The sequence below is a fragment of the Rhea americana genome, unplaced genomic scaffold (assembly GCF_003343005.1).
Source record: "Rhea americana isolate MKP2758 unplaced genomic scaffold, rheAme1 scaffold_94, whole genome shotgun sequence".
Taxonomy (NCBI): Eukaryota; Metazoa; Chordata; class Aves; order Rheiformes; family Rheidae; genus Rhea; species Rhea americana.
The window spans coordinates 1,971,723-1,993,968 of record NW_028187133.1 but is presented as its reverse complement, the minus strand read 5'-3'; the positions used below and the strand labels follow the sequence as shown (position 1 = coordinate 1,993,968).

The following is a 22,246-nucleotide window of genomic DNA, read 5'->3' as shown; positions in this document are numbered from 1 at the left end:
CGTCTTTTCATACCTSCATTATAGACACATATTCTGGTTTATCAACATGAGTTCTTTTGACCTTTCTACTGAGCTATTGCAGAACACCAGGCTAAGAATTTGCTTTAACATTAGCAGTCACCACACTTCAAACACTACATTAGTACAGTTATGGGGGTCGGCACCTACCCCCTTATCCTCATCCTCCACATCCTCATGCTGTTCATATGCGCATGCTTCTGTTGAACTCACCAACCGTAAGGTCTTCAAAAAATCTCGCTCTCTTGGCTAATGAATATAACAGACAAGAGACAGGACAGCAAAGACACAAGACAGACCACAAATGAAAAGAAGAGCATGAAAAGAAGAACATAATGAAGAGAACAAATACCAAGCAAGGGAAGTAATGCTCACAAAGAAAGGAAATGACACCTGAGGAGTGTGTTAGACAGTTTCAGGGACATTTTACCCTTGCTGTTTGTAAGTTATTTCCTTTAGTGTGAAGGAATATTAAGCATTTAATATTTGTTAAAAGAAAAACTGTAAAGAAAAGGGAAGAACAGAAAAAGCTTGTGCACCATCCTATTAAGACAGTAAGTCTCACTAACTATAAGAAAAGAAGAAAATACRACTGCATTCTCCCACAGAATTCATGGTGGAGTATTTTACCTGCAGAAATGCAACTTGTGTCGTCGGTGTCAAGTCAAAGATTGTGGGAAATATCAAAGAAGTCAATATCCAGAGAGTTAAAAACAGAGTAAATATACATGCTAGATCACTGCGTTCTGATTTGAAAGCTTACCAAGGTGTCTCCTGAAAGGACTTCCAAAAGGGAGATTAAGTTATGTCCATCCCTTAGATCTTCATATAGGTCATTTACATGCTTTCGAACCTGCAAAGGCAGATGTGAAAAATCCAAATTAAGATCCTGAGTTATATCAAGGCATTTACAGTCATCTATAAGTTACCTTTGAACATTCATCTTCATATATATCTCAATATGACACTTGAAATTTATCCACTTTCATAACAAATTTACAAACCTAAATTAATCATAATCACAAGCAAAATTCACAACCTTGTCTGCACTCTCACAGTTCCATCACATTTTATTTCCTCTATGGAAAAGCAAAAGTAAAATAGTATGAAGTTAGAGGCAATGAATGAATACAGCAACCAAAAATCAGTTCCTGACCATTTCACYACACTACTTATTTTGCCCTAAATAACAGTCACTTACAGATGAGCCTAGCTAGACCCACAGTAGCCAGCTAGACCCAACGAACTGTGAGAAAATATACGGAACAAAATCCTGTCTTGACATATATGTTATCCTCAGCATACAAGTTCACTGGATTCAGGCCAGAAGTTAACAYGCTTTCTGGCCTTAAACCCATTACTAACCAAAGTATATTATCTACCAATTAACAACAAAACAGTTTGTCATCTCATGTTTCCCTTTAAGCAGCAAAAGTCCCTGTAAGTCCCAGGAGACTAACCTCAAGGGAGGGAGCAAGGAGTCAGCTGAACACCAGCAGCYTTCTGCCAGTCACAGCAAGGCTGGCAGACATCTGTCTACAGCCCAACTTCCTGTTGCTTAGCGCTAGCTTTGCTAGCTAAGACATAACTTTCTCTGAAAAGGTATCTTAATTTTAACTTTTTAATTTCAGTCAGCCTCGCTTTAATCATGAAACAAAGGCCCTCATGTCTCAGAAGCAGAGATTTTTAACATCATCAGCCAAGGCAGAGGTGGAGAGCTTTTCAACCTACAATTTAACGTTGGCTCCCCATTGCTCCCATTAAGGCACCAGATCAGGAACTTGCTGAGCTTCCAGAGGATAAAACATGATATCAGAGTTTCTTCTAAAGGTGCCACCTCTACTGGAGACAGTCTGTAATTCCAATATGAAACCTATGGGAGTATTTCCCAAAACAACATTTCCATGTGTACGATGACAGCAGTTGGAAACATTCCAGACCTCTTTCTTTATGCAACAGCTCCGTTTATCTGACTTTTGGGGGAACTTCTAGATCCTTCTTGCTATAAATAACTATATATTGGTGATTAGCTTGGTGTATGCTTTCTAGTTCGAATGTTCTTACTCCAACTTCAAAACATGAATTTACGCTTTAACTTGTTTTTACAAAGACCATCACCTTAACTGTGAAAAATATTAGARCAGATTTATGATCATGCTGAAGACTAGCCAGAACTAGTCATCTAGAAGACCATTCCGTAAGGAGGTATTACCGATATTTTCCAAAACATGTGTACAGACTCTGCACACAGTAATCAAGTCGCACACATACCCTCACTCTTCTACACATGCACAGCTTTACATACTCACATACAAACAAAAAATAATTTAAATTCTAGATGTTATATAAAGTCTGAGGTGTAATTAATTTTAAAAATTCCCAAAGAAAAGTATTCTAGTAACACCAAAGTATTGTTGAGCTAAACAAACAGATGTTTTGCTAGCATATCTGTGGTCAAAGAGAAAAGGGAAGTCTCAAAGATATCATGAAAAACTCTGATAATCAGATCTGATTATGCCAAATGCTTAAAAGACGAAAAGTGCAAAGATCTTATTTTTTCTTTTTTAAACCCAAAATAACCATGACTTTTTATTTTTCTGTTTGAAGAACCATGCCAAAGTGAATCACGTCATCCAAGGACTGAGTTCTTTTTGACAGGAACAGGCAGCTTTCTTTCCAATGAAACATGGTAGCAATATTCTCCTCCTCCTCCTCCTCTTCCCCCCTGCCCCACGACTCTTCAGCTCTGGGTAAGAAAGTCGGATTCCAGGTCAGAACAGATCCATGGAGAAGCACAGCCGCCAGAGGGAAGGGAGGATGTCAGGTGAGAGCGGAAGAAAGGGTTGTGCATCTAAAAGACATAGCGCTAGCACAGCTTAAAAGCTACCTACAAAGCACATGAGTCAATACCAACACTTTTCAACATAAAACTCACCAGAATTGTCCAACATGCAGGTATTTGAATYGTGGAATGAGAAAATACTAGTTTCCAATCTATTTTTATTTTCTCATTGGATGCATGATATTTTTGTGGCTTAAAGATGATCTGCTCTTCCAGTCTGTCTCCCAGCGTCAGTTTGTTTTACCTTCTATTTGTTTCTTATACTCTGAGGTTTCCCAATATTACAAAAAAAAAAAGAAAAAACCCACTTCTCCCAACTTATCTTTCTAGGTATCACAGATATTTCAGAGATGAATTCAGACTGTTTACTGAGAAAGTTGCTTAGAGCTGTCAAACTATCAACTGGGAAATCACCCATAAGTCTTAGATTTCTTTCTTAGCTCTGCCATTGACAGACACTGACTGCGAGGGTAAGTTATTTAGGACGAACTGCTCCGGTATGCTACTGCAGGACAACATACTAAGGCATTTCTTCGGCTATCCCCTTGTAGCAAAAATGCACCTAAAAAGTTGTAGCTGGGCAACTGATATGCAGCAAGCAGGTTCTCTCAAAGCAGCAACTCACTTCTTTTTAAAKGTGTACCTTGTGCTTCCCAAGAGATCCTGCACTGCCATGTCAGGAAAAGCTCACAAAACCAAGTGCAGGTTTTGTCTCYCAACATGTATAATGAATTCGTAGATCTTTAAATGCACAAGAAACAAGCRTTACTATTTTCATGCCATTTTGCTGCTGCATTCGGATTCCATCACAACCTGTGGATCTGCAGGATCTGCTTGGCCCCGTGAAATTTTGTTACRAGTTTTAGTGGCTTTTCTCTAAAACAGCAGAATCGCCAGCTGTATGTTCTGCAAGGTCCAYGTGCAAAGTAGGTTATGTGCCGCCTTAGGCAACTTTGTGCAACGTACTCATGTGAGTGTGGGAGATTCGATAATTTGGGCATGACAAGAGATTCCCTAAGGAAGATGTGGGAGGYGTTTAGTGGCTGAGAGGGGCATCTGACAAGAGAAGCAAAATGGCTTCATCAGCCAAAAGGAAACAGGGAAGATTTAAGCACTATTTCAGAGGTGATTCATCTTTTGATGTTCATTTTCTGGTATATATAATGTGATGGTAGTRGCAAGCCAAGTTCCACCGCCCTCARTATAAGCATCAGAGATTTTCATATCATACATTCCCACTAAGCTTTGCACTCTGGTGCCTTGGAGAACCTGCACTGCTACTAGTAAAAACAGCTTTTAAAGCTGTAATAGTCATAAAGCTGCAATCTTGACCCAGGATCCCAGCACGTTAGGCACTGTACAAATGATGAACATAAAGATGGTTCCCAAATCCAAAAGCTAGCAGTCTAAATAGTCCATACAGCTTGCACAGTTTTATCATGCTGTTCAGCTGATACTGATTGTCTTTACAATAAAAATGCAACTTAGTGCACTATTCTGCTTCTACAGTTAAAACCCTAGTCCAGTAGGCTTGATTTGCTTTTCTGTAGACTGGTACCAAAGCAAGTCCAACACCATTGCCTCCAATCTCCTTGCTTCTGATCTCCATTGACAGAAGGTGAAGATGCGATTCAGCTGCCTAGATGCAGATCTAAAGGACCACAGTATTGCTGGGGACATGCCTCACAGTCTCCAGCTGCTTCTCCAGAAGGACAAAGGTTTGCCAAAGTCCTGCCTGCCAGTCCCACRCAGACCMCTGAATTCCCTAAGACATCTCAAAYAGCACTAGATAGCTACATGTAGGGAACTAATTCTGCACACAGCAATCCCTGGGTCTGCCATGGGTCAGAGCAAGCACAAGCCACCTTCCACACAAAGCAGCTGAAACACACCAYGCACGGTGACAGAACCTGCCTGGGTTACTCCAGGGTACCAGCAGTGAAGCTGCTTAAAACCTCTTCCACCGAGGTACTTCACAAAGCCACATCCAGGCAGGRGACCTGACTGCAGCCCTATGGCACAGAAAAGCTGAATGAAACATATCCCCACCTTACTTTTTTTTGTGATATTTTTAGTTGTGTCAGGCTGATGTTGGAACAAAATCTGTAGTTTTACAAAATAAAACCACAGCCTGCTTACACTTGTATGCGTAACATGGGGGAGCAAGCCAAAAAAAAAAAAAAAAAAAAAGGAAAGAAAAAAGAAAGAAAGACTTAATCTTAAATGGAGAATGTAAAATGCACAGGCTGAAGTACAGTGGGAAGGTCGCCGTCTCCAACACTGCTGCCCCTCTATCACAGCAGCAGAGGAACTGCTACACTGGCCTGCTCAGAAGTCGATCCGGCAGGAAAAGCGAGTGGTGTATACAGGTCTGCACATACAGCGTGTATGCGGGCTGTGTGTCACATGGAGGAGCTTCATAGACATTAACATCATGATACAGAGTGTTAAAGCTTAGTACCTACAACGCAAAGCTTCRAGAAAGCTTTGGAATTAAATTCTGGATTGAAATAGTGTAGGAAGGAAAGGAAATAAAGATTAATGCACAGCAGAATCTTGCGTCAAGGCACTAAGAAGCATGAGAAAGTATGTAATCAGATAAGGCAGGAGTAACTAAAAGTGACTCCCATGTACCAAGGGCAGCTGGAAACTCCCTTAAGGAAATGCTGCAATTCCAGTGACCCTGGCGCTCTGAAGACCATGGAATCAAGACATGTTTTGGGGCTCACACACTTGCAAACTTACCAATTTTTATAGATTCAGAGCAGGCAGACTATTGTAGTCATATATTTTTCTTGAAATATCAAGACTTTCCTTATCCATGTTATATTAGCAGAATTGATCAAACCAGACTTTTTCTTAGAGTTTCCAGAACAGGGGCTTTGGAGAGTGACAGCATTAGAATCAATCCTGATTTATTTAGTTTGAAAAACTRAAGTTCAGCTGAAAAGCCTTTGTAAAATTAGCGTCATCCCCAGCCGTTATCAAGATCTATAACATTAAATGTCCACTAAAAGCTTTTTAAGACCACACAGCCTGGAAAAGTCTTTTCAAATATTGTTCTCCTCTCTTCCAGAAATAAAGTTAATTAAATGCACAACATAGATATAATGCATTACCACTACATCACAGGAAAACAGGATAGTTTCTCTAATTTTTCAGCCTCTTATGAAGGCATTTAAACTTGTTTCTATAAGACAGATTGTATTGCAAGCATGAGTAGTGGGAAATGAGGAAAGGGCATGATGCAAGCTTTGAAAATTCCTATCTTTTAGTCTGATCACCTTTGAAAATTAAGGCATTATGTTGGTGAGCCTAAACAAACTGACCTACACCATAAAAAAAGAACAGAAAATCTCACATACAAAGAATTTTCTTTTATACAAAAACAAACATTTACTGTGCCAAGACTCAGAGCACGATTTATATGAATCTTTCCAAAAGTGTGTAACAGGTCACAACAAGATCCCTGCCTTAAACGCAGCCTGTAATCATCAGAGCACCGGATTTGCCAAACTTTTCCCACGTGACTCATCTGCCAAACACGGCTGCTCCCTCAAATGTCTTTGCTACTACTTATTTTGCCCTCCAGACCCTCGGGGACCGGCAGGAAGGCGGGCAGCTGCGGCCGAGCGCGCGGCCCAGCACGCCCGGGTGGCTCCCGCCCGCAGCGCGGACCCTCGCGGCGCTCCGCGGCCACGCCGGCGGCACGCCGGGCACGGAGCGAGCCGGAGCTCTCACGCACGAACGTCCTCTCCCCGTCTCACGCTCCTTAACCTCCTCACTTTAATGCCAAGATTTATTTTATAGAAATTCTCGGGAGGAGAAAACGAATGGCAAATACGTGTTTTCTTGGTGACCTTCGCTTTGCACTGAATCCTGCAAGAAACCGGTCCCGCTCTTTCGACAGCAAGCGAGCAGAAGCCTCGCGGCAGCACGGCCACCGCGGGAGCTGAGGCCGGGCACCGCAGCCCCGGCGGCGGCTGCAGATGGTGCTCTTGCCCCGGGCTCCGTGCGCACCGCCGGGCGGGATGGGAGCCGGCACCCCGCGCCCCGGCCCCGCGGGCAAACCTTGCTCCGGCTCTTCCCTGCGCTGAGATGCTTGCAAGCAAAGCACGGCAGGGCCAGCTTTTGCATGCCGATCTGCTCGTCTGATCCATGCTGAGCAAATGTTGTAGTTACAGTGAAAATAATTTGTTCTCTATTTCATACTCAGGAGTAATCTTCTAGCCGTTTGACTTAGATCAAGATTAACTTTCCCAAACAGCAAGTGCTATTCCATTTTACAAAATGCATTTATGATTTCCAGTACTTTCAGAAGTCACCTGTAAACTAGCCTCCCACATCGAGTTCAACACTCTTGACTGTTCTTTATGTCAGATTTTTCTAACTTAAAACTCCTCCTTGGTTGCCTTTCACTGTATTCATCTGGTCAATGCTCTCTACAATAGCAGAACTGTGATTTACTCTAAAGTTTTCCCCTTGTAGCTAAGCCTGGATCAGTAAACATTTTGCTTTATTTTAATCTTCACATATCTTCCAGACAACTATATCAACTGATCTACTTATTGCTACAATCTAACATCCTAAAATATTCATTTATGTTCCAGAGATATGCAGTCAGCATCGGTCTCTGTTCCACCATGGCACACTTCACTGTACGCACAGTGCTCAGGGAACACCAGGAAGAGCTGAAGCATGTTGACMTATGTTACTGGAGGTCCCTGTGCAACTCTCCAAAGCTGCCAGCTCATTAAGGACTCCTGGACCAGCTGCAATCAGCATGTCCACCCCTCTCCTGTTCCGAATCGCAAAATTCCCTGTGATGTTTTCTCAATGCAATACTCTATTCAGATGTCTTCTTGTACAAGATTAAAGATCTTTAAAGATATTTATAAATCACAAAGACTCAAAAATTGCATTATAAAACTCTCTCTACATTTCTATCATATTTCTAGTTGTTATGAGACACATCCTCCACACATATTAATGATAATTATGACTCAAAACCTGTTTAAAGACCAATTTGTGACATTCATTGTTTCTTTTTTTTAAATGCTTTGCTTACAAAGGCATAAATGAATATAAATATAGATTAACGAAGAAAACAAAGCAAACATTATCCATTTTCACTTTACACAGTAGATCACYGTAAAAGGGCATTCTCACTACAGTTGTAGGATTGATGCAGAATGAAATCATTAATATGATGAAAATATAAGCTTTGGTAAAGAACTTGACACTGATCAGCTCTAAGAACTTGAAGTTAAAAAGAATATTCTGCCAAAGAAGAGTTGGGCTATATTAGGTCTGTCACTGTCACAGAATAATAGAATGTAAGACTAAATAGATCATCTCATCCAACCCAAAAAACTGGAGCAGGACTGTCCAACTGAATGCACTAGAGCAGGTCTGAGCTTGGCTATAGGAGTCCAGAGATGCTTTTCTAATTTACTCTTGAAAATTCAAATGAAGGAAATTCTACAACGTAATACATAGACTTTAGCGCTTTGCTATGGCTTACTGGCTTTGGGAATTTTTTTCTACCTTGCTAATCTTCAAACTAAATCTTCTGTAAATTAAGCTAAATTTTCTGCTGCCCTCTCTGTAGGGTCTGACCTTAGAAAACCCTTGTTCTCTGGCTTTTGCACCTTTTACACACTGGGGACATATTATCGTGTCTCCCTTCAGTCCTATGTTAGACTAAACAAACTCAATTATCACAACCTCTCCTTGATTTTCAAATAAAACTTATCTTCTTACTGCCTTATTACAGTCAAGTGCAAACTCTTTGTCATGGTTAAGAGCAGGAGGAGTACAACTGGGCTGCAGTTTCACAACCATGTGCCCACCAGCACAACAGTGAGTCACCTCTCAACTTCAGTCACCCACACACCTAGGAAAAGGCAGAATTAAGAGATGTCCTCTCACATCCTCAGCATTGCGCTGGCCCAATGGGCAGGGTATGGAGCTACTCTGCAGCTCCTAGAGCTACCTGGGCACAAGCAGATGTGGCCAGTAAGGACCATGGGCTGCACCGCTGATGGCAGGAACCACAACAGCCACCAGCCCTGGACCTGCTTCCCACAGCTGTTTCCTTGCAGCTGTTGTTGATGATGGCATCCTAGGAAACTAAACGATCGTTCATTAATTTTTTCCGCTGTCTCCCCAGGGAGAAAAATTAATTTGCGAGGTTCATAGTTCGCCAGCCTTTTCTTCCATTTTGGAAGGAGGTGTGATGCCTACCACCCTGCAGACTCCTAGGAGTCCCTTCTCCTCTGTGAATTTGTAAATATAATGATAAATGACTTCAGCTGATAAATCGTGAGTTTAGAAAGCTGTGCAACTATATTAAAAAAAAGGTAACTTAATATTGTTCATTCTCCTCTTTCCTTCTCTGACTTCTACTCTCATCTTCTTGTTAAGATGTATTTCACCAAGGTAGCATTTCTGTAGTCTGAAGAGGGCTGAATGCTTCAGCCTTCCCTATACCTTCCCATATTATCTCTTTTTTCCTCCCTTAGTAATGCATCTATATTTCTCCTTTCTCCTTCATGTTCTGACATAATTACAGACTCACTCTTGTGTTGACTTTCATGTTGCACTCGTATTACAACTCATTTTGGACCTCTGTTTGTCTGATTTTATCCCGTCATGCTTTGCTTACCACTCCTTAGTCGTGTTGCCCTTACTTCCGCTTTCTGCACAGCTCCTCTTGATTCATCACTGCCCTTAAAAGCAGCAATACATCCTACACTGTGCCTACTATCTGCCCTCCCCGTCTGCCATTGCATCTTCAACACAGGTGCTTTCAGGGACTGCCAGGTCCCCCGCATCCCCTGGATTACTTCCCCACAGGACCCTACCTATCGGTTTCCCCAAGTTTGCTGAATTTTGCTGCTTCAGCAAGCAGTTCAGCAGACTGCCGACTGTCCTTCCTTTCTGCGCTAACTCCTCTCCCCCTTTTAGATTTTGAGGCATTTCCTCTTAATAGTCAAGGCTAAACCTACCAGTTTTGCCAGCARTTCTCTTGACCTGATAAAACACGTGTTATTTCCAGCACGTCCTGAGAGCTTGAAGGTCTCTCTGGATGGGACTCGCCTCACAGGACAGGTGCCCACACCTTAGCTAGCCACACTTACCCCTTCAACAGGCAGGGAAAAGGACATAAAGAACACCCAGACCTATTCTGCACACCTACTTTAAGACAAGCTTTTTTCTCATGGACTATAAAGGGCATCTAAGCAACCAGTTTAAATTTTGACCCAACATCTACTTTTACTGTCAGTTATGAGGATAAAGGATCTCCACCACTGCCAGAGTCCTGTCCTCTGAATGCCAGCTGGTGACAACAAATGTGTTATCAACCGCCTTGCTCCACTTCAGTGGTCTACAGCAGAAACCGCACAACCAGGATCACCTTCTCTCCTGTTTCGTCTTCAGTCTGAGACACTCTCCAATGTTTCTGTTAAATACCGCATCCAATTTTCTTCACCTTTCCCTGCTTTCAAACAATTTGGCCTTTCCTTTCCAGCCTGCATGGTCACTCTGCATCGGCCTCCAGCAGTCAGAAACAACCAATTTATTCTAGCAAGTCCAAAGCAGATAAAAACCTAAGGTTGACAGATGTAATGTTGTTGTAATTGAAGTCAAAATGTTTTATTTCACTAGATAATTGAGAGTTTTATATAATATGTTACTATCTTTAAACAAACCTGTTCAAAGCGCCATAAACACCTTTATGGACAACGCATGCTTCTCTGCAGGAAAACCATGTTTCCTTTGACCTTCTCTCCCCAAGCAGTCACACATCTGCATACCCTACTGTTGCCGTCGCAACAATACCCAGAGTTCGGGTGAGGTCAGGAGCCCGCAACACCGCCCGCCCCTGGGCCACTCCACACTGACTCCCTCAGGAGGATGCGGCAAATGGCGTTTATTGCGTCGTTACAATTCTTTATATACGCGCTCGCACTGTCTTTTCCTGTCTTAGCCTGCCTCGTCGTGACGTCACATCCCGTGATCTTCCGCAGCGCCCCGTTTCGCCTACCACACCCTACCACAGGGCAAGACTGGGTTTCCAAAGTATAGGAAACACTGAAGTATTTTTGTAAGGCTAATGACTGAATGTTTGGGTTGCTTTACTATTTGAGGTTCATGTACTGGGACAAATACTACTACCGCTGGAGTCAATGGTGAGGTTCACGCTGGCCTCAGCAGGAGCCAGGATCAAGCCACAGTATTTCTAACCTGATATATAAATGATTATTAAATGTGGACACATCAAAAGTATACAGATAAAATGTAACTCCATGAAAAATTTAAAAATCAATTAAAAAGCCAACACAATTGCAAATGGAACAATTTTCTCTCTTACAATCTCTAAGGATTAAATAATGAAATATTAAATAAAATCTCTGCTAACTGAGAGCTAATTGCAAACAATAAAAAAATCTGCAGAAAGAGAATGAATTAATAAATGAATATATTATCTTCTTATAGGAAAGCTATTAGTGCTAATAGTTGTATTTCATCTTACAACAATTTCATGGTAGACTTGTTATTCTTTCATGTATGCACACCTGTACGAAACAATTAAAGAAAATGACAGTAAAAATGATCATAAAACCATACACTCAACTGGTTCAAAAGTGTYGCACTTTTGAATAAATATCAGTGCACTTAAGCTATCACATATTTCATGTATATTTTATTTACTGTTTTTAATTATTCTCTTTTCTGCTCCCAATTAGTCATGAAGTCTGCATGCATTAAAGTGGATCAAATAAACTTGAAATCTGTGGCACAATTTTTGTTGACTTGGATTTATTTATGTATTCACTTGCAGAGAGATTTCATGATGTGGATTATCATTAGCCTCTTTAACTTTGTATAATTTCCTCCTCTTCTCTCAGCTTTTACTTCTGGCATCCTGCTAGTATTTTCTGCTGCAGTCTCCTAGTTTCCAGCCTCTCCCCTCCTAAACTTCTATTAAGCACCAATAAGGTCCTGAGTTTGCTTGCTGTTCTACTTTGCAAGCAGACAGAGATTATACTAAACTGACTGGAGATGGCAGATTTTTTGAAAAATTTGTATACACAATGTGGGATGAATAAACTAAAATTATGCATATTTCCAGGGTTAATATCAAAATCAAATACTCCTTTACACCTTTAACAGCAGGTTCTTTCTCCAGGAGTTATTTTTTTTCTGTTTTGCAGAAGGAAGAGGGTTCAAAGAAAAAAACATTTCTACTTAGGCAAGATCTTCAAAAAATAGTCGAAGCATATAATAGAAAAAATTTCAGGAGGAAAAACTGAAACTTTCTTTTGTCTACCAAAACACCAATAGGTCCTGCTGATAAATTAAAAAAAAAAAAAAAAGGGGGGGGGAATAGGAATATTGATACCTTGGCTGATATTGATACCTGTGCCAGTGACTGAAGTGGCGAGCACAGTAAGCTTGTTTGAGGTAGTATTTTAGTGGATTTGTTCCTGGCACAGTTTACAGCAGCTGTCAGCATTAACTACAAGGAATATATAAGATTAATTTAGACGCAGTTGCATAGCAAATGTTGTTCTTAGTATTTTCCTTAAAGACAGAAGAAGTCAAAACATGCTCTGTCAAAGTTGCGAAAACTAAGGGTGTAAATTGAGATATTAAAAAAAAAAAAACGTAGTTCAATTAACACCAAGCGCTTCACCCCTTAAAACATGTTTAAATGTAGAGCTAAAAATCATTCACCTTTAAAAGAAGACATGGRGGATTTTAAATAACAGATTAACTGCATAGCTAAAAAGAAGATAGGGGGGAGTAGCGCTATTACAGCGATAACCACAGGCGTCAATAAAGTGCAAACTTTCAACAGGGGAATGACTGCAGTGTATCAAAGCGGTTCCTCTGCCATGAAACGCATACCTGAACATTTCACGAAGCCATTGATCCATGTGGCCATTTGCAAGTCATGTCCTGTCTGAAGCACTCACAGGAATCAATAACTTCAGGTTTCTATTCTGAATTATTCATTCGGTCTTTGCAGGACAAAAAGTAGTTTTGCCTAACACTAGCAATATATCCCCATMGTACAGTACACCATTTTGAACACAGAGTTTCTACAGAAAACAACCACAGAATAGTTTTAGAAGCATTTTTTCAAACTGCTTATAAAGCCTTCTTCCCCCAAAGACCTTTACAGSGACTTTTGGAGCTGCTATTCACCGTGCAGGGATGCTGCTACCCCTTGATCCCAAGCTGAGCATGGTCCTCCCGAGACCCCTGTGGTCACGGCGAACGGCAGCAAGTGTTGCTGCCTGAAGATCTGTTAGCAGACACACACAAACCTTCCCTCCACAAAATGTGGGGGAAAAAAGGCTTTCTCTTAGGGGGAAACTATTTGAGCATGCACGCATTATGTATTTCTATTTGCTACTAAGAGCACTGATCTAGGCACTCTCGTTACCTTGCCTTCAGTCCCATTTTATATTCACTGTAATTTCTAATAAAGAAACCTTAAGCACTTCAAAATAYGCTCTTCAATCTGTCAAGACTAAGCTTTGGTGCTACAAAATATTTYTAAACTGGTTTGAGAAAGGAAGTGAAGGAAAAAGAAGAATTTGTCTGCTTTTACTCTTTTTCCATCATCACCTTCTCTGCTTTTCCCTCTTCCCACYCGTATCTCACACTTCTCATTCTGTTTGTAGATATCACAGTCTGTGTTTCAAACGTGTTTCTTTAAGACCACGTGAATGGTACACCAGAATGAAAACCCTCTACTTCCACAAATTTGCATGCTTTTGTTGGGTCAGGGGTTACCTCCTGCTATAAAAGTACTAGTATTTCACATCTCATTTTGACAGCAGCCAAGCTGAATACCTGCTGCAAGCAGAGGCGAGCTTTGAGAAGCCGCGAGAGGAGCTCCTTCCCCGGCGCCCCACCACGCCGGGAACGCGACCGTCACCCTGGGAGCACATACCGCCGCATCCGCCAAGGCTACGGCCCGTATCTCGCCTCTCCCGGCCATATGTCAACATCCAGCAGAAGATAACGTCTGAACCAGAGCTCCACCATCAGACAGCAAACAGCAGCCGGAGCAAGCGCAATACGGCAAGCAGCCCTGACAACTCCACATTCAAAACGGAGGATATTCAGCGTTTAAAAGATGCAGTGACAACCCACTTAGCCTTGAACCGTGGAATATGAATGTAATTTGAACAACTGAATTTGGCAAATAACATAATTATGCTATGTACCTCTATATAAAACTTCCTATCTCAAGATTGTTTACAGGAAATATTTTCGCAATGACTATGCTTCTACTGCAGCAAAGCACACACACACATGCTCAGCTAGACAGCTGAACTGACAAGGGATTAATCTTACACACTGAAGTTCAGCATACACTTGCATGCTTTGAATCCAACGCAAACAAAGACAGGCAACGGAGGGCAGAAGGGGAACTATTTCTCACCCGCGTTGCAATTTGTAGTTACTCAGCGAGTCCCACATACACAGAATTTTAACTGAAAGAATGACAGCAGACTTTCCCACCATCCCCCAACAAACGACGCTAGCCTCTAAAAGCAACATGCTGTTGACCTAGAAAAAACTCTTCTGAATATACTACTATAAAGGGATAAAAGTCCGGTACTTTCCTGAGGCCATTATGTTGTAAGAGAACAAGACATTAATTAAAATGGTCAAGGAGCAGAACAAACAAGGACGGAGACATAGAGGAGGGGAAAAAAAAGAAAAAGAGAGAAGTAGGAGAGAAAAAAAGAAGAGAGTAATAAGGGAGGGAAAAAGAGGAGAGAGAAGTAGGGAAGGAAAAAGAAAATGGATAAAAATGAAAAAGAGGAAAGAGAAAAGAAAAAGGCAAAAAAGAAGGTACAGAACATCCAATAAATAAATAAATAAATAAATAAATAAAAGCAAAGCATAATCCCTTCCCACAGCCATAGCTGGAGTTCTTCCACATATGCATGGTCCGATGCTTTCCACGGTCAAAGCCAAGGTAATAAAGCCGAACACTAAGGGTCAGGTTCAACTTTAATGCACAGACCATGACAATTCTAGCACCTCTGTAAGAAATTCATCCATTTACGGTCCTCATTTTTTTCTTCATTCACTCCGTTGTATACTGTTTTCTAAATATACCTTTGTGTCTTGTATCTTAAGAGACAGTGTTTTACASATTGCTTTAACTTCCATGCAAGTCACTGTCCTAGAAGTAATATCCTAAGAACAGAGATTTGATAACTGTATCACCAACTGCTTTCAAGCTGAGTATTTGCAAAAACAAAGTTTAGTTGCTACTAAAATTTCAAGGTAATGGAAGATATACAGTCAAATTATACTTCTGGAAATTAACAATCTTCTACTTGAATTGTAAAGTGAGCAATCAAGAGATGTAAATCAAGGCTAGCAGTGCACATACGTACRCTCACACAGAGAACGACTTGGAGATGAAGGCCTAAGGCCATTGACCTTGGCAAGCAAGTCAAAAGGGTTTAAACTGAACTGCTCACCCCTATTTCCTTACAGGTTTAGAGCCTAAATCTTCTTTAAGCTGCTCCCAGGAGGCTGAGTGTATGGCAACAATGACTGTGCATGTTTTAAAGTCACATAAAATAATGGTGTACCTGAATACAATTTTCAGTACACTGCTCTTCTGTAAACACAGGCATAGTTTGTATTAAAGAACTGCTTTCCAGAAAGATTCAGATAGGCTCTTCTGCTTCAAACAGAAAATTAAAACTACCTCTACCAAATGTATCCGTACTACGGAAACAAGTTAGTGGCCCCTACAAGCACACTAACAATTATCTTAAATCACAAGGGGAAACGCATGGTGGTTAATCTGGAGATTGCATTTTGCTGCCAGGGTACTGGCAGTTGTCTTGTATGTCGTTTGGTATATTTAATCTAATCTGCTTGAATTACTGGACAATGGATAAATTTCTTACACTGTAAATACGAAGTAAAATCTGGAGAAAAAAGAGAAGCAACAGCTCTGCAGTCTCTGGCCTTTCCTCACTAACAAGTACAACCCCCCTGCAAGGACACGTGGTCATTTGGGTATTCCAGGATGAAGGCGAGGAGGTGTCCAACTAGATGGGGTTTTACACAGCAGATCTGTCAAGGACAACCTATTAGCATGACCAGAAGTGTCAGTTTGCGACTCTGAACCTTCTCCACATCCAGAAAGCTGAGCATAGCTGCAGCACAGAGGCCAACGTCAGGACACTCCCAGCAGATCCATCATTGCAGGAAGGACTGCGAGACCACGCTGGAAGAAAGGTTTCCTCCTAAGCCATGAACGGCTTCCACGAAACTGTGACCAGCTTCACTGAGCATCACCTGGGCCGTGCTAGCTTCCTGAAGTTGCCCCTTCTCCATGAGGTAGTCTGGTTTACAGTTCTTAAAAGACACAAAACTAGAATTCTGCATCKTCTAAATATTCTAGGAGCCCCTCACAGTGCAGCAAAGCAGAGAGAAAAATCATGAAATCTCCCCCCAACTGTATTTTTCTCTAAGTGTGAACACATGCAAATCCTTCCAACAACATTTGAACATTATACTCATTAATTAAATCTCAACCCTGACAGTTTGCAGATACATTTTTAYTTAATGTGACTTCTGCATGAAACCAACCTCTGAAAAAAAATCAAAGTAAGCTATGTTAAGTAATTATACAATCTGTTTCTCCAGAGAGATGTCTGGACTAGACAGCTGACGCTGAAATAGCAGATTAAATTTAGAACTGAAAGGCCATGCAGTGAAGGTGAACTCATAGCCTTTAGTCCTCTGTTGACTAAAAGCTGTACATGTTGTTAAAACGATGTGTTGTGTCCCTGAGGCAAAGTTCACTGTTATTCAAAAGAAAGATGTGGAGAAGTGATTTTCATCTGTAGAAAGCCTCTGTTTTCAATTCATGAGCGGCATACTGATGCCACTGGAGGACCCAGATGCGTCCTTCTCAAGGTTATTCCCCCATCCTCAAATTAATATGGTACTTAAATTTTTTTCTTTTTTAATTTGCCTTAGCAGTGTTTCTACAACCATGACAGTCTAAAGCTATAAAAGAGTCAAGTTTTGTAGAAAGAAATAACGTCCCTTAAATTTTGATTCATTTTCATTTCAAATGCAAGCTTTCAAATAGATCACTTTGGGATTTTAGACAGCAGTATTTCAGCTCCCCCATGACWCTTCAAAGACAAAGTACATTCATAAACCTTGTAATTTAAGATCTTCCTAGTTTGAGTTCCTTACTACATATAGTGCTACTACAATCTGAAGTCAAACATTTAGTAAAACATACAATCACTGCTGTAATAATCAGTCATCCAGACATCACAGAAATATCAACTGACCTTCATGAGATGCTGATTTATCCATTTTGTGAAGGTCTTCTTTTGTACTTTGTCCCGTTCATCTGGAAGAAAAAAAGGTGAAGAGTTTTCAACAGTTCTATAAACAACACACCAGATTTTTATAGACAGCTTTACAAAATTAGCAGTCTAGCAATGTTAAAAAAACAGAGCAACCTGTGAAAGCTCTGAAATATCTAATTAAAATGATAATGCACCAATGTTTTTGCAGTACATCACAGCATGTCATGAAAAAGTTCCTTGAACTTCCAAGTGAGTTCCTCTGCTGCAAAAGCTAGAGCTGCGCGGTTAGGAGGAACAGTAATACTAACAGAAAGATAACTTCCTAGAAAAAAGTCAACCATTCCCTAAGATGTACTAAAAAGATCAAGGCGAACTTTGAGCTATAAATACTACTTCCAGCCTCTAAAATCTAATTAATTATTAAAGCATTGAGCAGGAGAAAAATCTCTGTATGAAAGCCTGCCTTTTGATCACTAGGCTTTTTGACTACAGTATCACTCTTGTTCCAATATGCAAGCCTGAGCTACAGCTTCACTCAGAGAAAGCACCCTCTTATCTTTAATCTTTTATAAAGTATGGATGTTCACTAACCCAGGTGTGGGGCCCAGCTACTGCCAACAACTCTCTCTTTGGTGCAATAGCAAACTCCCCACAAAATATTGAAAAGGAACAGTAAGAACAACAGCCCTAGAAGCACCCCACTTACAAATGTGAAGTATATATACGCATTTTACAGCCACGTTAAAGAAACAGTAACTACGACTCCAGCCCAGGAGTTAAATTATCTCTGCAAACCTATCTGGAGTCATTAGGCAGTGAACGTCCAGCACAACTGCTCCAGAGCAGATGCCTCAGCCCCACTCAAGCCCCGGCGCTCCTCGGAGGCAGGAGCCATGGTGCATTAGGACAGGTACCATCTGTGCAAGCCTAAAATAGCAAGATCCCTTAAGACCCTGTACAACAGAACTGCAGCTGTGTCATTGACTTGGGCTATTTGTAGCGTGGCTGGGAATTAGCAGTGAGCTCAGGTAGCAAAACAAGATCTCTTTTCAGCTACCACCATCACTAGAAGATTGAATCAGAGATGATTTTTGGATTGGTCAAAGGTAGAAGCAGCCAAAACAAATAAAAATTCACAGAATGTCCGTATATGTGGACTTCTGAGACTCTGCAGCGATACTGAGGTCTTTCAAAATGACATGAGATCATAAGATAATCCATCCTGGGCCAAACGGAGCACTGCCCCGTTTTTCCAACTGTGGTGAGAAGTGAACGCTTTGGRAAAGAACGTCAGAACCAGACACGGAAAAGCACTTGATGCTTCCCTTGGTATTTCCAGTCTGTGGCTTACAGACTTCATACATACCTATATGCATCTTTGTGTTTGAGARTCAGATTTTTTCTTCTAGTTTATTTTGACTCTTTTATCGCACCTTAATTTTGGCCTCCACAGTTCACTGTGGCAATGAGTTCTACAGTTAGTATCTGTTCTGCACATGTACATTCAGCTTTGTGCAGAACCGTGGCTATTCCTTAAACAGCTTCTCCAGGCCACGTAAGATCTTACAGTTCTGCCATACTCTTCTTTCACAGCTCCACACTCTTATCCTGGCTGAGGATCCCAAAAGAAGATTAAAAGACAAACTAAAGAACAAAGCAAGCAGTATTTGAGAGAAAAATCTGTCAAATTAAGAAAATCTTTTGCTATACATTTACTTTTATATATAATATAAAAATAATAAATGAAGGCTATAGTGAGAGAGAGAGCCCCTTCATCTAGCAATACAGCATTTCCAATGTAATTTACTGTAATAAGCAAGAAGTTCTGGTTTGGCAGACATAGAGGACATAACATCTCAGTAAGTCAGAAGTGAAAGAAATTCAGAAGTACTTCTAACTTTTACTAACTCCATTAATGAATAGCTGTTTAACAGGTTTTTCCAAATTACAGGATTTAATGTTCCAGCTCACAAGTGCATAATATGTCCTTTTTTTTAAGGTAATCTCAGCTAGCTTTGACTAACTACCACAGAAGTTTACATTTAGAGAAATGTTACTGTGACAACAGTAAAAGAAAAAAAAAAACTTCCTTTTATCTAATTAGAATATGTAGTGACTATTAATTTCAACTATTTTCAGTTAAAATGCTAGCGTAAGTAAAAGAGTGATGTTTACTACCCATGCTCCTTTATGCATATAATAATGTATGTGTGTATATATATATTCACATACACACACACACACACACACATATTACATATACACGCATAGAAAATTTTATACCTATGGCAAACACAAAAGTGTAACAAGGAAGAAAACTGTCACCTGTTACATGCAAGAAACACAAGGATAAAAAAATATTGTGGTTTTAACCATATCTAAACTCCCCCAAGGAAAGGAAACACCYGTCAGAATCGAAGCACAGTGCGACAGGACTCAGCACGCTCGACTTCAGCACACCAAAGCAAAAACACCGCAGAGCGCAACTAGAGAATCAGGCAGCCCCCGGGCTCGAGCACAGAGCTACGAAACGCGGCGCAGGTTTCTCTAGCGGACGCGCGCACTTCCCGCTCCGCGAGCGGCTTCTCCCGGCGGCGAGCCCGCCGCGGCTCCGAGGAGCTCCCCGGGCAGCGCCAGCGCCAGCGCCCCGCCGGCAGCGCGGCGAGGGCTCCAGCCCCGCGCTACTGACCCGCGCAGCACATCCGTTCCGCCAGCCCGGGCCTCCAGCCCCGCGCCTCTGCCGTGAGCGGCCTCATTCTTCACTTCGAAACTTCAGCGTTTCTTTTATTTTCAGGAAAAGGAAAGCAAAGTAGCAGCTAGGGCTGCTCCTGGCTGACAGMGAGCAGCAACTCCCCTTTAAAAAAAAAACAAACACGAGCAAACAGTCCGTCTGCTGTTACAGCAAGCAAGTTGCAAGCCTGCTGGATTTAACTCACAATAAGCACTAAATTAAGCCTATATATCTAAGTGCATTAATACATATTTGAGTACAAATATTGAGCTTTTCAAACACAGAAGTCTATTTTCCTGCTAATGTGAACAGAGTCTGGGCAGGTAAGAATGTCGCCACAAAACAAGCGGCAGCACGGCCAGACGGCGCAGGGACGCAGGGCAGGCAGCAGCTGTAGAAAGAAAATATATCTCCTTAGATCATCTGAGCTGCAGATCATAACAATAAATCCACATGGTTAAATAATCAACCTGAGCCTCTGCACCTTCACCTGCTATTGCAGGTACCTTCTGATACATCAGACCAATTAAAAGTCTCGTGTGCTTTAGATACCTGAAAAGTGCCCCAGGAAAATACCTATAGTCTGTATCGATGATCTTAACAGATTTGATACCTACTTTATGAATCTACACTGCAACATCACGGCAAAGTGCCGTGTAACTAAAGAGGCTGCAGATCAGAAAACGTGCATTTAAAAAGCAGTGGTCACAACTAAGGTATCCCATCGTGTGTTCCTGCCACTCACAAAATCCAAATTACAAATGCAGAGGACAGATCCTTTTAACTCTGATGGCCCCCTCCATGAGTCATTATTGCTTGTCTGRATTGCAGTACGGGCAAAAGAGAACGAATTTCTCAGGAAGACACTTTTCCTACCAGGACAACACCAGCGCCTCTCCTTGGGATGCTGACCTGGGAGGAGCAGCTGCAAAGTCCTTCGTGCCACTAACTGCAACTGCCTCGCAGGCCATCAGCTTGAAAGAGCAGAAAAGTGCACTTATTTCTCAAGACTGACATGAGGAAAGGCAAAAAAGACTACAGAATTTGTACAAGAAAACAAATGCCTTACTTTTCTAGAAAAGTTGTACATTTCTTTACTTCTTTCCTCATTCTAATGGTGAAAAGATCAAAGTTGGAGTTCCTCTACTAGTGGAAGACTTGCAAAATATATCAATTTCCTGGTATCTTCCTGCACTGCTAAGTTAAGTTAGCAGTGTGTTTACTAAAGCCCTGATATCCGTTATTCCTTACTGATGTATAAATTCACTAATTCTTCTGCATATATTGCTTCCATTTACAACATTAAGTTACATTAAGCTCAAAAAGCTACATTAAAAGAACATTATTAAGGTTGTAAAATGAAGCAAAATGGAGWTAAAATTGGAATTAAAATTTGCTTTGAAATCTTAATACAACWCTCTAAGGAATATGCACTATGTTATTTAATTAAATATTCTTTTATTATCTTTTCTTAAGACTCTGTACTGTCAAGTGCATAGAAGGGATGCTACTCATTTCATGAGCACTTATTCAATAATGTATTTGATGTTGCTGTTGATGTAGCCCTAAGCCTACCCATTGGTCACTTTCCAAATTYTACTTTGAAGAAAAAATTAATTTCATTATAGGTTTTCCTCTGGTACTCCTAACCATAGTGAGAGAGCACATATTCCAGAATAATTTCTTATTCAAAACTCCTACGAGAGGAGGGCGTTATTATTCCCATTCTGTATGAAAAGAAGAGAAAAAGAATTATATTCACAGCTAGGTGCTGAGACATTGAAAATCCAGCTTTTCAGAGAAATCTTATGTTCAAAGATTAGTTATTCTCATCAGGGTCTGTTGTAAGTCTGAGTGCTCAACACTTCTGCAAATGAGACCTTGGCAGAGACGCTCAGAAAATGGAGCACAACTGATGCATGACTTCTTGGGAAAACATCTCTGTTATGACACTTACCCAGAACGACAGAACAGTACAGTGGAAGTACTAGAGAAAAAATCCAGTTCTCCAGGCAGTGCTCAAATGGAGCACCCAGGAGACCCTCCTCTCTGCTTCTGCAAATTCAGACTTCACTTTCCATGTGCCTTCCAAGGTCTGTATCAATTTATTCATTCTCTTTCATGACTTAAGAATCATGGGTCATCCAGCAAACCTATCAGAATCTGTAACAGTCTCTAGGAAGCTAAAACTTCAGTTTTTTTAAAAAAAGTCTAATTTGAAAAGTTAAAAATACATATTTTTGATACAGAAGTATAGAATAACCT

The 22,246-nt window shown here is 40.9% G+C and overlaps 1 protein-coding gene across 1 annotated transcript in view; it reads right to left on the bottom strand.

Annotated features, from left to right (window-relative positions):
* The window catches only part of DST (dystonin), a 300,486-nt gene that overhangs the window by 187,358 nt on the left and 90,882 nt on the right, over window positions 1-22,246 (bottom strand). Inside the window, exons 5-7 of the mRNA XM_085324897.1 lie at window positions 17,230-17,291; window positions 782-871; window positions 232-267 (exon numbers count right to left, since the gene is read on the bottom strand). Of these exons, the coding sequence (XP_085181023.1) occupies window positions 232-267; window positions 782-871; window positions 17,230-17,291 (188 nt within the window). The remainder of the gene's footprint in view (window positions 1-231; window positions 268-781; window positions 872-17,229; window positions 17,292-22,246) is intronic.